The sequence below is a fragment of the Cupressus sempervirens genome, chromosome 8, assembly GCF_028749045.1.
Source record: "Cupressus sempervirens isolate cs-2001-9-10 chromosome 8, ASM2874904v1, whole genome shotgun sequence".
Taxonomy (NCBI): domain Eukaryota; kingdom Viridiplantae; phylum Streptophyta; class Pinopsida; order Cupressales; family Cupressaceae; genus Cupressus; species Cupressus sempervirens.
Window position 1 is genome coordinate 453,516,516 of NC_143125.1, and position 16,075 is coordinate 453,532,590.

General features: G+C 35.1%; 1 protein-coding gene across 1 annotated transcript in view; it reads right to left on the minus strand.

Moving 5' to 3' along the window:
* Positions 1-16,075, minus strand: part of LOC149543175 (Transducin/WD40 repeat-like superfamily protein) — a 268,058-nt gene that overhangs the window by 199,496 nt on the left and 52,487 nt on the right. The window contains exons 5-6 of the mRNA XM_089798064.1: positions 5,517-6,271; positions 1,253-1,387 (exon numbers count right to left, since the gene is read on the minus strand). Of these exons, the coding sequence (XP_089654190.1) occupies positions 1,253-1,387; positions 5,517-6,271 (890 nt within the window). The remainder of the gene's footprint in view (positions 1-1,252; positions 1,388-5,516; positions 6,272-16,075) is intronic.

Consider the following 16,075-nt stretch of genomic DNA (forward strand, 5'->3'; position numbering starts at 1 on the left):
AAATCAAGCAATACAAAAAACTCCAAGAAAGCCTCAGCGGAAGCATGCTTCAGGAACACAAACAAGCATGGTGCAGTTGCATAAGAATCTCCTTTTCAGGTGCTTCTCAAGTGCTTCTCTTCCTAAATAGATAAAATATAAATTCTTAGTTAGGATAGCTTGTAAATACAGTCAGCTTGATATTCCACAGGCCTATTTTAGTCTCTCTATGTAAGCAATACCTTATAATATTAGTACGCTCTGTACAAATAATCAGGCCATAGGAAATGTACATACGGGGCTCTATGTTTTTGTTAATCTGATACACTAGTTATTATAAGTTTCGATAGAAGGAATACCCTGTATTGTGCATTAATGCAAACTAGTAAGCTGTAGATCGTTTGTTTTGTGTAATGGTAAACATGGAAAAAGTAATACAAAAGCTTGAAGTACATATTTCCATATTCACAGAGTTATGGTGAATTAGCGAATGGTGTTATTTTCATTCAAGATTCTATGGTAAGATGTTTAAAGTTCATTCTGACCTGGATTTATAATATAGATCTGCTTCATACTGACCTCAAAGAGCACTTCATCACTGCCAAAAGCACTTACTAAATACAGAAATTCAACTATCCATTCCTCCTAAAATGTAATTCTGACTAATTCTTATTTTTAACATGAATTAAAATTTTAAAGACGATGTTCAATGCAATAACACTTGTCTTGGGAATGTTTTGAGAGAATGTCTTAAAATCTAGATCATTCACTAAATACTACCTGTAGTGCTCTGTGGCATACAATGTACATATCTGCTAGTAATACTTTGGAAACAATTAAAAGGAAAGTATATATCGCATCAATGTTTGATTTCATATGTAAAGTGATCTTATCTTTCATATTGCAGTTAATAGTAAGCAGAAAATGGTATGCATTATCTATGACATAAATCTGCAAAGAATTTGAAGAAACTATTTTTCTTTAAAAAAGAGTTAAACACTTTTGACCTGGAGCTATGAATCATGGAGTTAACAAACTGGAGACCTCATTCCCATTTAAATATTCAATAATACCACCTCCGTGGAGTTTGAACCTTTATGGCAAGAGCAAAACCACCACAATTTAACCATCAGACCATGCCACTACCAGCTTAAAAGAATGATTTTTTATTCTATGATATTTATGTAAATTCAGTTGCAGATTTCTTTTTATCGTGAAGATAGTTGTGCAGAAGTATAACACGACACCAAAATCATTAACATAGATGGCATACCTCTGGCGACCATCACTTTGAAGCTTGGAGCATTTAAAGACAGGATCCAGTTTTATAAATCGAGGATCCAAGCCAGCTCTAGCTTTAGTTGAAGTGAATGACATATTCACTGCACCTGGAACAGGAACCTCCCATCTGAAACACAACAACAGGGAATGAGGAGATGGGTAATATATGAAAACAAGAAGTGGCAATATATAGGTTCAAGAGTCAAAAAATTCTTTAGTTCAGTTTAGAATCAGATAGTTGAATACAAGACAGCCACCAGGAAAGACGAAGAAATTTTGACAACTCACATACTGAAAATCCTTAACAGTTTTTTCCTGAACTTCAATTCTTACACTCACCATTGGACATATATTATCTTAGGAATTTGCACCACATTAAAAGCATAAGATAGATCCAGGACAACATAGACAACAAATATCTGAGTTATAATTTGCAACATAGCAAACATTAACTGGTACAATCCTTACAACCAAGAGCTTGCAAAAGGCTTGAACTAAAAGCAACTTGTATAATGGAAAAACAAAGTAAACTTCAAGCACTGGTGGCATTTTAGATATTGACCTCAATGATCACATTAAGCTTTTCTTGTGTGTGGGTATATGTCTGTAAATGGGTATGTCTCTGTTTGTGTGTGTGTGTATGTATATATATCATCTTAATTAAACAAAGATGAAAGATTAGTTTTCAAATTGTTGACACTTGCATACCAACAGAAACAAGCTTAGAAATAGCTGTACTATTGCAGTAAGAGAAACCAACAGATTTGTTTTCGTAATCTCAAGACTGAAAAGTGCCAAAAACCCTAGCTGGCTCAATTAACAAAAAAATTGTTTCTTTAGTAATTATATCTGGTATCAGCTGCATTTTATTAGATATCTACTTTTAATTCACATATTTGAACCTAATAGTTTGGGTTCTCTTACTGCATGTCCACAAACTGGGTCTGGATTGGAGCCTCAAATTTCTGAGCCATTACAATTATTTTGATGAAGAAACTTTATCCAACTTTGAACTTACCATAAGAAGTATGATAAATATTGAATACTACAATCAAAGTCTTAGCCAGGTTAAGTCACTACCTAAACAAAAACTAGTTCCACATCTTATTACATGATACCATGTCATTACTTCCATTTACAAAATGTAATAATCTCACCTAAATGTGCATCAGTAAAAGGAAAATACTATATCATACTAATCGATAACCTAGAGAACTATAAAATGGTATCCATACACGTATAAATTTATAACCATTCTCTATTGCACACAATAAAGATTGTTTTAGGAGAATATTACAGAAGTTAACAAGTCCTTGAAGAACATAAAAGAATGTCCAGAAGCCCTTAAAAGAAGCTAACACTGATTCCCCGAGTTGAGATATTCATGCATCATATTAACCAATGTTGATAATTGGAAGAATATCCATGATTGTAGAGAAACATCCTGATCATGACAAGCCCAGAGTGTTTCCATGCTGTTAGAGATATTGTGATCTTCTAATTCACCAGGGTGGATTCTATGTTCATCATACTAGAAAACAATCTCGATGCAGCAACAAGCAAACGCACATCTCAAAGGGTGAGGAAAAGGCCATCAATTTACTTCCCACCTTAATGGATAGGAGACTTATCTTCAATTGGTATTTAATATGCTTACATAAGATATTGTTTTTAATTGGAAGGTCTGTTGGAAATTCAGATAATATTCTATCAAAGCTTATCACAAGATAACTTAAAATAACAATAATTTTCATCTCCCCAAGAATTGTCATGTACTTTTTTCAGTGGCTGTGGTGTGATGTTTCAATGTTAGATGTATCCAAAGGAAGAAAAGTGAGACTTTGTTATAAGATATTAAAATACTATTATATGGTAACAAGATAGATTCAGAAATATAATTTTGAATTCTGGAAATGGGTTGACTTGTTGTGAAAGTGGTAAGTCAATCGTTTCCATACTTCAACATGGGTGGACTGATTTGTGGCTGACATTTTTTCATCCCTGGACCAGTATATAAACATTTTTTCTTTTTCCTTTTCATTTTGTAATGTCCCCTTTTTGGCCAAGTTAAAAAAGCCAGGACAGTTACTTCAATCTCCCTTTCTTCTATGTCAACTGAATACTTATTTAAGCAAGTAATGGAAGATAAATCTAAATCAATTGCAACTCCTGATATAATCAATCTACCTGTGTACAATTATATGTATTAGTGTATCAACAGAAATGTCTGATATATCTATTATTAAGTATGCTATGTGATTTATATTCTTATCACTTATAGTGATATGCAATATCTGATATATATACTTCAATTATGAAATCAAATAATTTTTTCTTTTAGGCTTTTAGCAATGGCTGCAATACCTGATCAGTCTGATTATATATGCAACAACTAATGAGATAATATCATCAAGGGTGATATAGATTGCTATGTCTGATCTTTCTTTATAGTATATGGCATGCAATGGAGTACTATGTTGCTTATAGCAACAAGATTGCTGTTTTTGATATGCAATTGGATACATGCAATGTATGAAGTACTGATCACTTTGAAAGCAATATACTTGCTGATGCTGTGTCTGATATTCTTCTGGTTATAACTTTCTATCAATAATGGATGCTGTGTCTGATATGAATTCTTAAATCTCAGCAATCCTGTGATGCAGTTTCTGATATGGCCAATGCACACTTGCACCAAAATGTCAAAGGCAAATGCTCTAAACAGAGCAGATCCATAAAGGATAAATGAATAAAAGAAAAAATCCACAATGATCATTGGATAAGGGATTGGATGTCCATCATATATCCTACAAAAACTCAAGGTTGCATCCCTTGAATGTCCAAGAGATATGTCACTTCCAAAATCACATCCCTTCAAGATAATCATGCCTCTCAAATAACCAGTTTATTGATATGGCCTTTGACTAATAATTATTGATGTTAATCAATGTCATCATGAGGTAACCAATCACAAGTTATTATTGCTATTAACTGTTTATCAGCATGTCTCTGCTTGCTGTTCAACAGTCGATTGATGATCGATATTTATATGTCCATTGTTATAAATGTATAGTTTATCAATTAGTTGATCAGCAGCATCCCTTAATGAGGTCGCAATAGATAGTTTAGCATTCTTTGCTGATTCTCATTAACCTTTAATGGATATCATGTATATCAATTTGTTTGACTTAATCAAATAATATAGCATTGCTGTATCTGCTGAGTTGGTGTAACATTCATGGTAGTCGCATCCTTTTATTTGAGTCATTGTCATTCTACTCCACATAATATGATAATAGTCTACCCTTTATCGAATACTTCTCCCCGTGATTATTCCATATTAAACAGCGGTGAGGAGTATTCAGCATAACCAAAGTTTTGACATCTGGCAATCTTTGATGTGCTCCATGTAATATGAAATCACCGGAAGATTATTGAATGTGCTGAATGCAATACCCTATCAGTAAACTATACAAAACCGTGGGATTTTAATATTTCATAATTTATGAAGGACAAAGGTATTTCTTTTTATCGCTCCTTTAACTTCTATGTATCTATCTTCCATTCTTTAACAGCTCAATGCAAACAAAGGACTAAACATTTTTTATAATTATTTTTAAATTATCATGATTCAATTATAACTAATCTCCATATTCATACTTGGTATCTTCAGAACAAACTTGCAAAACTAATTAAGTTGCTGTTCCTAGTTCCCATATATAATAAGTTTAAATTTTTAATTTAAACTTGTCTAATCATTGATTGACTTTAGTTGTCTGTAGGTTCAGAATGGAGACTTAAAATATTTAGGTAAATAGGCTAGTGCCCAGAGAATAGCAAGAAAAACTTGATCTTACAATTCAAAACTTGTTAAAATATAAACATGATCTAGTTCTCTATAACCTAATTCCCATGTCTTATATCAAAAAGTTGAAGAGAATTACTATTCAATCATGGATAATATATCTAGAAAAATATTATTGAAATCAGATGGTATGACAGTGGCTGATATTCCAAATTATCATTAAATTCAAACTTATTATAATTCCACGACAAATATTGTCATGTCAATGTCAAAACCAAAAATGTTGCACAGTACACAACCAGCTACAGAAAATAGTGAGTAGCATGTCAATATAAAGAAAATCGAAATTAGCAATAGCTCATTTCATATGGTCAGGCAAAAAGATGCTCTTGAGTTAAATCAATGAAACAATTTTCACAATTGTCAAAAATTGAAGTAAAAATATTCTTACACTTGCATTGATCCATCTCCCAATAGTACAGCTAGAAATCCCAGACGATGTTGGTTCTGTAGGTCCTTCTCACTCAATGGTTTCCATTTCACATCCCATGCAACTTCTCCTTCATGTGCCAAACACAAGATCATTCTAGGCAAGTTGTTTTCCTCAATTGGAAAAGAGCCTGTATCATCAACAGATGGTGTTGCTGTAGAGTAGTTTACTTTTCTATCTGTTGATCTGATGCATTTTCTAGTAGTCTCATTTAATCCAACAATTCCTATACAAGAGACAGAATTCCTGCCAATATTTTCCACTAAAACTTCAGCACTATCATCATCAACCTTGGACTCAACTTTATCCATTCTGTTGGTATGCTCTTGAGAAGTCAATTTAGAATCACTGCAAGCTGCTTGTTGATAACAGCAATCAATAGGTATACAGTCTTCTTCATTCCCATGCTTTCCTATCATTTGGTCAAATAGATCTATCTCGTGGTCTGGCGCTTTGCTTAGTCCTAAAACAGAGCATTGCCCAACTACAGATTCTTTGAACAGGCCAGAACCAATACTGTTTGAGTCTCCATTTTCTTGATGAACAGGTCCATTTTTATCCAATTGTCTCTTCCCTTTCACCTTCTGCTGCTTCAAAGCTTTTTCATTCAAGTTCGGATTGAAAATGGACCAAATTTGGACAGCACCCTTCCCAGTTACAGGTACACCAAGTGTATGTAACGAACAGTTAGGTGGATGAGCTCCAACTGCAAGGTACTTGAGCATCAAAAGTCAAATGTTTGTCAGATATGCTAAATATAGGAAACCAGCATACTCTGAAGCAAATTTCCCTCTATCTTATGATTTTAAACTCATCGGAAAGGATTAGTGGTGACATGTGCAAGGTGTAAAACTATGATATGCCTCACAAATAACAAAGATGAATAATACAAATACACAAATGCAGGATAGACTAAGATGTTGAAACACTGACACATCACATTTTCAAAAAAGGAAAAAGGTTCTCTCGTCTTATCATGAAATTCATGAGTTCTGTGGAATATAAGAGTACATAACAATTTTTTTAGCAACAAACAATCTTGAATATAAGACTCTAATGTTTAAAGTCAATATAATAAGTCCTAAATATAGTCAATAAAACTGCATATACAACATAGAATTTATTTACCACGTTTTATGACTAAATCAGAGTGAGTTAATTTGATTTAATATTAGTTTACTTTTTAATTTGATTTAATATTAGTTTTACAACAGTGTGTAATATAGTCACATCTATAAGTAAAAGTAATGGAAAATCATACAGGAGATATACTGAAGAAAGTTTAATAATAAATATAAGAAAAAGTAATCCCCAAGACTATAATAATAGTCCCAAATAAAAATGAGGACATCCGGAAAGAAGATTTAAAACAATAACATCCTACAATGATTTCCCATGTATGGTTCAACCAGAAACTCTCCTAACATTCAAGGCTATGAAAAAATTGAGAGCTCAATTAGACTTTCAAAATTTATGCTTCCTATTCAGTCTCAAAGAGTAACAAAGTCAAAAGGTATGTTCGAGTATGAACTATCAACACTCTTTAAGTAGGAAATGCCTTGTCTATAGCTGGGAATGTCAAGTGGGGAATGGATATATGCTTCCTAGATTTTTCTTTACTTTGCTAGGAATTTGAGTTGGAGATTCAGTATTTCTCAACTAGGAGTAGAGCAAAAGGTCTTTTGTTGTAATATTATGAAGTACACAGAATTTCTCAAGGAGCCCACAGACCTCTAACAAGCAATAATACAAATTATTCATCTTGCATAAAGAGTGCAACTGCACATAAAAAGTTCCCCAAGCTTAGGGTGCCAGTTATTAAGTCTGCAAATGTTTTTCCCTCTCAAAAGTTGATGATTCTTCTCCATGTGGAGTGGACAGGAACAAACTTGGGTTAGGGAAACTCTAGCGACATCAAAGACACATCTTGTCTTATGCTAGGGTGTGGAAGAAGCAACTCTAAGAATGTACGCAGAAATAGAAGCTGCAGGCGTGTTCTAGTGTTAGGGCCTCCTTAAGCTCCATATGTGTCAACATAAAGTGGGCTTCATATTATTTTCACCAATACATGTCCCTCCTAGTGAAATTGGTGATTGGTAGATTAGAAAACCTAGTTTTGTGTCCCTATACATTTTACTTCACTCAACCAGTTCATCATTGCATTCCACCTCATTTCTATTGGCTGGTTGTTTCAAAAGCTCAACCTTTGAAACTGGCTTTCCTTTTTCACATTATTATCTTCTTATCCACTTACCAATTTCTTTTCTTCAATCCCCATCCTTGTGATCACCTTGTGCACATTTCTTGTACCTCCATCTTTGCTCAAGTGTCTACAAGAGCTTATCATTAAGCCACAGCCATCTGAAGCAAAGTAACAAGAATTAGACTCAGATCAGAATCAGCAAGGCCGAATCAAATCGCGAATCGGCCATGAATTGGAATCAAATCGACCACGAATTGGCCATGAATCGGAATCAAATCAGCCACAAATTGGTAAATTTAAAAAACCCTTAAAATTTAGTAACTTATTTCATAAACGCTTTATTGCTGATTCGATTCACCGATTCACAAAAAATCATTTGGCTTGAATCAAATTGCCAAATCGTGTGAATCGCCGCGATTCTCGTTACTACGATCTGAAGCCGTATGGTTAGCTTGGTTGTGGCTACGCTTGAAAGCTTGCAAAGAAATACATTTATTTTATTCTCAAATAAGTATAATGTTCCCTTATTCAGCTTATGCACTCGAGAAAACTTCATCAGCCTACTTTATTCCCATAAGCTAATTTGAAGAATTAAAAAATGAAATAATTTGAGTAAATAGTTGCCTTAAATTAAGGTTGTGGACAACTTGTATTTAATCAAAAAAAAATATTAAGTGACTTAAGCTTGAAAGATCCCCCAATCCAGTTTCTTGCGCGAAAATACTAATGTTTGGTTTTAATGTCTTTGGCCAGTGCATTGGAAGGTTGTCTAAATTTTTGGTAATTTTGCTGTATTTTTTGGTTTTTGAATGTTTTTCAGATTTTTTTGTATTTTTGTTCCATAATGATGCAATCTAACTCCAAATACTGGTGATGTTTGGTAGCTTTTGTCAGATAATACTATATATTATTATATATGAGATATAAATAAGGGGTCGCTGCCATTTGGAACACACATACCAATCAGGCAGTGTTTAGTACATTTGCAGCGATCCTCCATGAAATTCAACAAATACAACTGTCCTAAATGAATAGTGCTGGAATATACTTCACAAATCAATAAAATGCTCATCTAGAGAACTAAAGCTAAAGTGATAAAATGGAACATTTATTCTTACTTCTGCAATCTAGGCCAAGCAACAGTTGCAATGAAGATCGCACCGGGTCAAGGACTCGAAATATGAATGCTGGAAGATAACACCACTTCAATCTGGGCAAGGGGTTGTTGCTGGTAAATTTCTGAGCATCAAATAATGACTGGTCATCATTAGGCTGGTCCACCCTTTAATGTGCTGCTGTGTAATTGTAGAACCCTGATGACTTTTAGCTTTCTATTGCAGCCCGCACAGCAATTTCTATTACCCCCGTTCAGTACCCAGCTAAAAGACCAAATCTGGAAGTGTGCAGCTAGAAGTAAAGTCTTCCAGATGAGCTCACACTGCAACTCTACAGATTTGTGACTCATGTAATTCCTTGTTCCTGGGTTCTAAAAATCAGGGAAAATCTAGCAATTTAGTTGTTCCTGTCCACAACTCTTCCTCCAACATGCTGTGTATAAATTGCTAGTGGCCTGGGGGCTACATCCCACCCTGTGAATCTGAAGATTTTCGTCCTTAAACCGCGTATGGACTGCAATGTGCATTTGCAGCTTGCTGAAGCATTCATGCCAAAATTCTATATACCATCATGCTCAAAAAATAACCACCAAAGCATTCTTAACTCTTCCTCCTAAATGTTCAATCCACAAATTTCTCTTTTCTTAAGTTCAAGCTCCAAGTTTATCTAATAAAAATTGGCTTTAGAGAAAAATAGCAACTTCTATTTTTAGTTTATTTTGGAGGCCTTTATCATCGAAGTGAATTATATTATTCAATTATGATAATCAATTACTAAAGTTAATTATATTATTCACTTATTATGATCAATTAGTAAAGTGGATATAAATTGTGATATTCACTTGTTTTTGATAAATTATTTTTTTAAAACCTACAAAGGAATTTATTCAATAAAGTGAATAAAATATTCACTTTCAATAATTTATTTAGAACTTCACTTAGGAGATATTTAAATAATCCCTTATTTATTAATAAAACTAGACCAAAGCTCAAAATTGGCTCCCAGAGCCCTCGGCTAAACTTTGTGAACCGCCCGATAAGTTTCGTAACCATCTCATTGGCCTATGGGAACCCAGATGATAGGCCAGCCTCCTACACACCTCTTGTCGCCTAGAAAGGGGACATTATATGTAATGTCCTCTTTTGGGACATTAGAAGATTTAAAGACATATTCATATAATATTAAACTTGTCTGTGAGAGAGTGATTCAAAAGGGGCAATTTAATATTATAAGGTGGGCTAAAGGTGACAAGGAAGGGTAAGACGAAAAGCCAAGAGGGGAGTCAAAGAGTCACAGCTTTGTAGATTAAAAGGAGAGAGGCTCATTTAGTCGGATATGCTTAGTTTATGATTCAGATTTCAGTTTCTCCCTTGCGAGAGTTATTCAAAAAGCTTCAGCTTTCAACCAGTGTGAGGACGTAGCCCCTCGAGCTAGCAGGCAGTGGATGCAAACCCATTGTCCATGGAAACGTCACGTTAGGTGTCTCACGTGTGCTTATAGGTTCTTTTCTTAGTGTGCCAATTTGACTATTAAACTGTGTTTAAGATTGGACTTTGAATGCTGGTTATTGTATTGCTGTTGTATAGTGCAATAACATGCTTTAAGGACTTTTATGAGAATTTACTGGTTTTATACTGTTGGTTTGTAACGCATTTTCATATGTTTGAGTTTTGAATATTATATTGAAGAAGAAACCAAGTAAATATCTATTGGGGATATTTCATTATAGCCCTCCCTTCTCGGAGATTTCTTGTCCATAAGCAGTACATTGTTGTGCCACCACCACCTCAAACAACCTGAATGTAGAGCATTGATTACTCCTGCTGCTACTCCACTCTTATATAAACATCATGTAGCCTCAAGACCCGAAACAGCTCATGAAGATCCAAAAATAAAGCATAACCCACAGTAAAAAATGGAGTTGAAGTAGATCATGTCATCACAATAGAAATATCCATCCATGGATGGGGATCATCCCAATAAAGTGAGAATGAATCCCATCATGCTCAGGAATCCACACTAACAGCCATCCTGTCTCACTGCCACACTACGGACAAAAAACTCAAAAGATGTCAAGCATATTACCTACCCAGTGTCATCTCATGGAAATTCCTCCATACTCAATCTCTAGCCACAAGATGAACCCCTCTGGACTCCCACATTGTTGAATCACCACAATGGGCAATCGAAACCTGGGGAATACTAAACGAACCTAAAAAAGACAATAATCAATCCAACTAGGAACAAGGCATATGTAGTCTCCAATCAACAGGAAAATGGCTGCTCTATCCAAGAAGACATGATACAACCAACAACGACCCATGCATATCATCTACACCTGTCATAGATAACTCCAGGGTGGCTAGCCCACTAGGTGTGTTGTCAAATGACTCTCCCCCATCATCAAGAGAGTGCTCAGCATCTGAATAACCTAAAGTAGCCATCCTATGCTCAATAGCCTATAATCAATGGAGGTTGTCCAAAATAGATCAAAGTCAGAGCTTGGCTTGTTGGGCCACTAGCCTAGCATGACTCGCTTTATCCAACCAGCCATCATTAAGCCTCTGTGACAACCCTATGTCCACTCTCCCAAGCGCTGCAAATCAGTCCTATGATGGGGTAGAATCGATGATTTACCATACTCCATACTTGTATTTTGTGTACCCCTATCAAAAACATCTATATCAATCCTTTCCATGTGATTTGGAATTCTAATGTAATTGCAAGTTAAGGGCCCATCACTGCTGCTAGTAATCAGAAAATTAGGACTGATTCCTCTGCCTTTTCCCGTGCTTCTCAAAACCTCATCACCCAAGCCAACAATCATATTCTTAGCTGCCCACCTATATAAGCATGTATGAGTGCCTTAAGCACAATGTGTTTACCCAAGTGAGTAAACTCTAGCTCCTTGTTAAAGTCTTGGGCATACCTCCCATGAGACTTCAACCATTACACTCCAAGTACCATATTCGTACCTCCACTGATGCTAGCCACATAATAATCATCTATGAAGAAGTAATTACCCTTCAATGGATAACAATGGTATCCTCCTAAAATAACCCGTTTTAAACCATCCACTAGCACAACAATGAATCATCAAAGCTCTCTACTCTCAACCCCAAGTTGACCACCGTGGTCTCATTAATGAAATTGTGAGTAGCACCACTATCTATTAGGCATAATATTCGATGTTCCTTGTGAATTCCTTCTATCATGAATGGTTGATAATCATAGAAGGGATTCATGATAGTGGTGCCACTTCCTTCTTAGGATACTATAAATGGTACAATATCCTTGCATGCTCCTACCTCCACTATCACTACATTGCCATCAAAAGCACAATCCCGGGGGCTCATTTCAACAATTGTATCTGCCGACTCAACCTAGCATGAATTCTCATCATACTCCTAATCTATTGTGTCCAACTCATGCGATGTCTCATAAGAAATGTCCCACACATCTGTAGCCACCACTTTATCATCACATTTCACTCTTCGAAAAAATGATATCATGCTTTGCTCAAATCTCCGATTTGAAATCAGTTGGCCCATATGTTTGTGATATTGATTCAACTCATTTACTAACACATTCAATTGTTTCACCAAACTGTATCACGTGTTCTTCATCCCTAGGTGAAGTACACCCTCTGCAAGTATAATGTCTACCCGTAATGAATCTCTTGTCACCATCCATAACTACTGAATGCCAAACCAAAGAAATGCTATCAACTCCTGAACAAATCATAGATCAAATAATTTTGAACCCAATTCCTATAGGCTGGAGGGAAACCGCTCTGATACCACTGTAATAACTCCTAACTAACTATGACTAAAACAATTTCACTTTTACCATTTCTTTTATCAAATGGATGGTTTGGCATTTTACCAAACGCTTGGTAAGCAATCCAGTCACCACTGAAAATATGATGTTCTAACTTTCGAACACAATAACCATAGATGCAACTACCGTTCATAAATTCTGGTTATCTTTGACCTTATACGTTTAAATAAAATAAGAATACAGATATAAAAATCTGCCCTTGAATTGCACAGTTATATATTTCTTGTATTAAATACCATTTGAGGTTGTTGTGTTTTACTGATATAGATGCTTCTAGAAGAGATACTAACATGGCATTTCAAGATTTAGAGTAATGTCCGTTCAACAGAAGTAATAATGAAATTTTATTAATTATCATAAGGCTGCAAAGCTATCAATAATTACAAGAAATGAACCTGGTAAGGAATAGCATTTTAGAATAGTTGCAGCGGACCAATTGTGCAGATTCAGCTTCGGCACATACACGTCATCATGCTATCATGTTCACACCTGTTTATGATCGCAGGCCTCGTCTGTATCTCCAGATTACCTTAAAATGATAAACTCAGGCCTTATAATAGTAGCGCAGACCCTAACACCACCAATGTTTACCCAGATATTGTTCACAGCCAATACTGGCCTCATCCCAAGCCTCTAGATTGAACGCATGCAGCAGTAAAGTGGACGCAGGTGTCTCTATGATGACTCCAGATTGAGAGAAATGTTTGCCCAGCCAAGAAGAGCCAATACACTCTAAAACGCAGGCTTTCAATACAAAATGCAGGTCGACTTCTCAACTTCCTAGCCACGATTTCAATGCCAAACCCAGATTGCAAATCGCAGGTATTAAATGAGATAGGAAACCATTCTCATTTCTTTCCACAGTGAAAGAATTCTCTTGCAGGATTTTATTCCTCAATCACAGTAAGAAACAATAGATGAAAATGCACCAAATACTATACCTTAGCAGTATTCACAATTAAACTTCAGCCAATTCCACAATTTAATTCACAAAACTTCAGCTGTGAATCATCAGGTAATCCAAACCCTTATACTTCAGCAAGGGCAAAGAAATCCACAAACTTAGAAATGTCAGAAAGACAACAAAAGTAAATAATATTCAATCAGATGCCTTTCCTTTCACAATGAGCCCATATTTATAACCTCCAAAAAAACACTTCTTTCCCAAATGAAACTCCACTCAAGAAGCTTCACCAACACAACATTAATTAGAAGCTTCTATTAGATTCTTTTAATGAATAACAATTCCTTGCCCTTTTGTATTTAATACTTGAATTAACTTATAACTAATTAAATAAATGGCCCCTTCCAATGATGACTCAACCCTCAACTTAAGTAAAATTATAAAGTTAAATTATAACTTCATAATAAATCATTTAATGATTTAATAATCATTTGACCACTGAAAATATAATAACTCGGAAAATACTCATCATTTGAATATGTTGTCTAAAATTGGAGTTACACCTATTATTTCTCCATGTGACCAAATGCACTAATCACCACCCGACTTACCATAAATAGAAAGTACACAAAACTAAGCCCAAACAAAGTCCAATATGAGCCAAATGAAGACCACCCTGTAACTTACCGAATTGTGGAGAAGACAAGACCCTCCCAAGCCAAGCCACTCCCTCATAAGACCCTCTAGCCACAATAATTAGCCTACGAGTATCACAATAATAGGTTAATCCCTCAAACCCTGAAGCTAGCAAAAATGGGAACATTATAGGAGATCACAATGAGGTGTGTGTTGTGGAAGAACAAATCAAAAACATCAAATTTTCTGAGGCATTGAATGATTATTGAGTCACACTATTCTATGGTATCAAAGAGTGGTTGTACCATCTTCTAAGCTTCCAAGAAGGGGTCAAAGCTTTGGTGAAGACTTAAAATCCTTTAAGAATCAAATGCAACCAATTGTGAAGACTGTAAAGCCAGCTCAGCAGTCAAAAAAAGAGCTGTCACCTTCCACCCAGGTATTGTCCAATCATGGGTAGAGGCATACCACTTTCAGGAGAACTGTACCATTCTTGAGGAATCTTGGGAACTTTTATGGTGTTGTTTTGACTGTAGCTAGCTTGAAAAGAGCTCAGCAAGTAGATACATTATTATTTTTTGAACTGTAAAAGTAAAGTGTAATATTTCTATATTCAGAAGTTCACCACAGCAGCTCATATATTTGTCAATCAATATTTGAAATTTTGATGTACACAATTTCTAGTATTTTTTTGCAGAAAAGAAAAATAATCAGAATTTTCTCTTGAGAAATCTGTCCTAATGACGATTGTTTATTAAATTATGTTCAAATCGAATTGATGCAAACTGTTTGACAAAATGTCCATTAGATGTTCTCAGACAATGATATGATGGATTTATGACTATAAAGTGTAAATTCTAGTAGAAGAAAACTTCATGTTAGCACTCAATTGCTTCATATCTCATTACCTGCAAAGTGTTTAACAAAATGCCTGTGCACAAAACCTGACTAAATTTGCAATATTTTGGTATTAAAAAATTGAACAATGTATTATATTATTAACTTCACAAAGTTTGAATAATAAACATTTATGATCTATTGCTGGTTTGAAGGAGTCTGGTAATTTGTCAGTTGTACAGGCCATGTACAAGCCATATGGACTACTGGGTTTGGAAATTGAAGCGGCCCTTCTTTCTTGTTAATTCTTTCCTGGTTGATGAAAATAGGGATTAGCAATATTGGGATTAGCAAGAAAGAGGTGTTGTAAAACCTTCACCAACATTGTACTTCATTCATGCAAGGTATCGTATTATTTGATAGTTAAGTTGGTCAGTTCATGATACTTGGCACTATTTTGGAGTGTTACAGCAGTTCTACTATCATCAAAATTATATCTCTTTTATGGTATTTGTAATGCATATGTGCTAACTGGTAAAAGTTTGGATGGTTAAACCATTGAAGAATTGTCATTTTTAAGCATTTCATTTTGTAACATTGGATTGTGATACCGCCAACAGGTTTGGCTTTGCTCATTGCTGTATGTACTTTCCCCACTAGATAAATGGAGAGATTGGTATTTTGCCTATCTAGTGAGTGGAAGTGTCATGTTTACTCACCCCACCAAATAAGTGGAGGTTTGTAGCTATCCAGTCCATTGAACACACATGAAGTGATCTTTCTTTTAAATATTGCAGCATTCTAGTTACTTGTATAGTCCTAATAATTGTACGCTCTCACCTTGCCCGTCTAGAGAACTAGGATATCAGAAAAAAGAAAAGGACATTGCATTATATCTCATTTCTAACTAATAATAGTTTTAAAGATTACGGGTGCATGTTACAAAAGTACCGAATGGGTCTAGTGGGTATGTGACAGCGCACA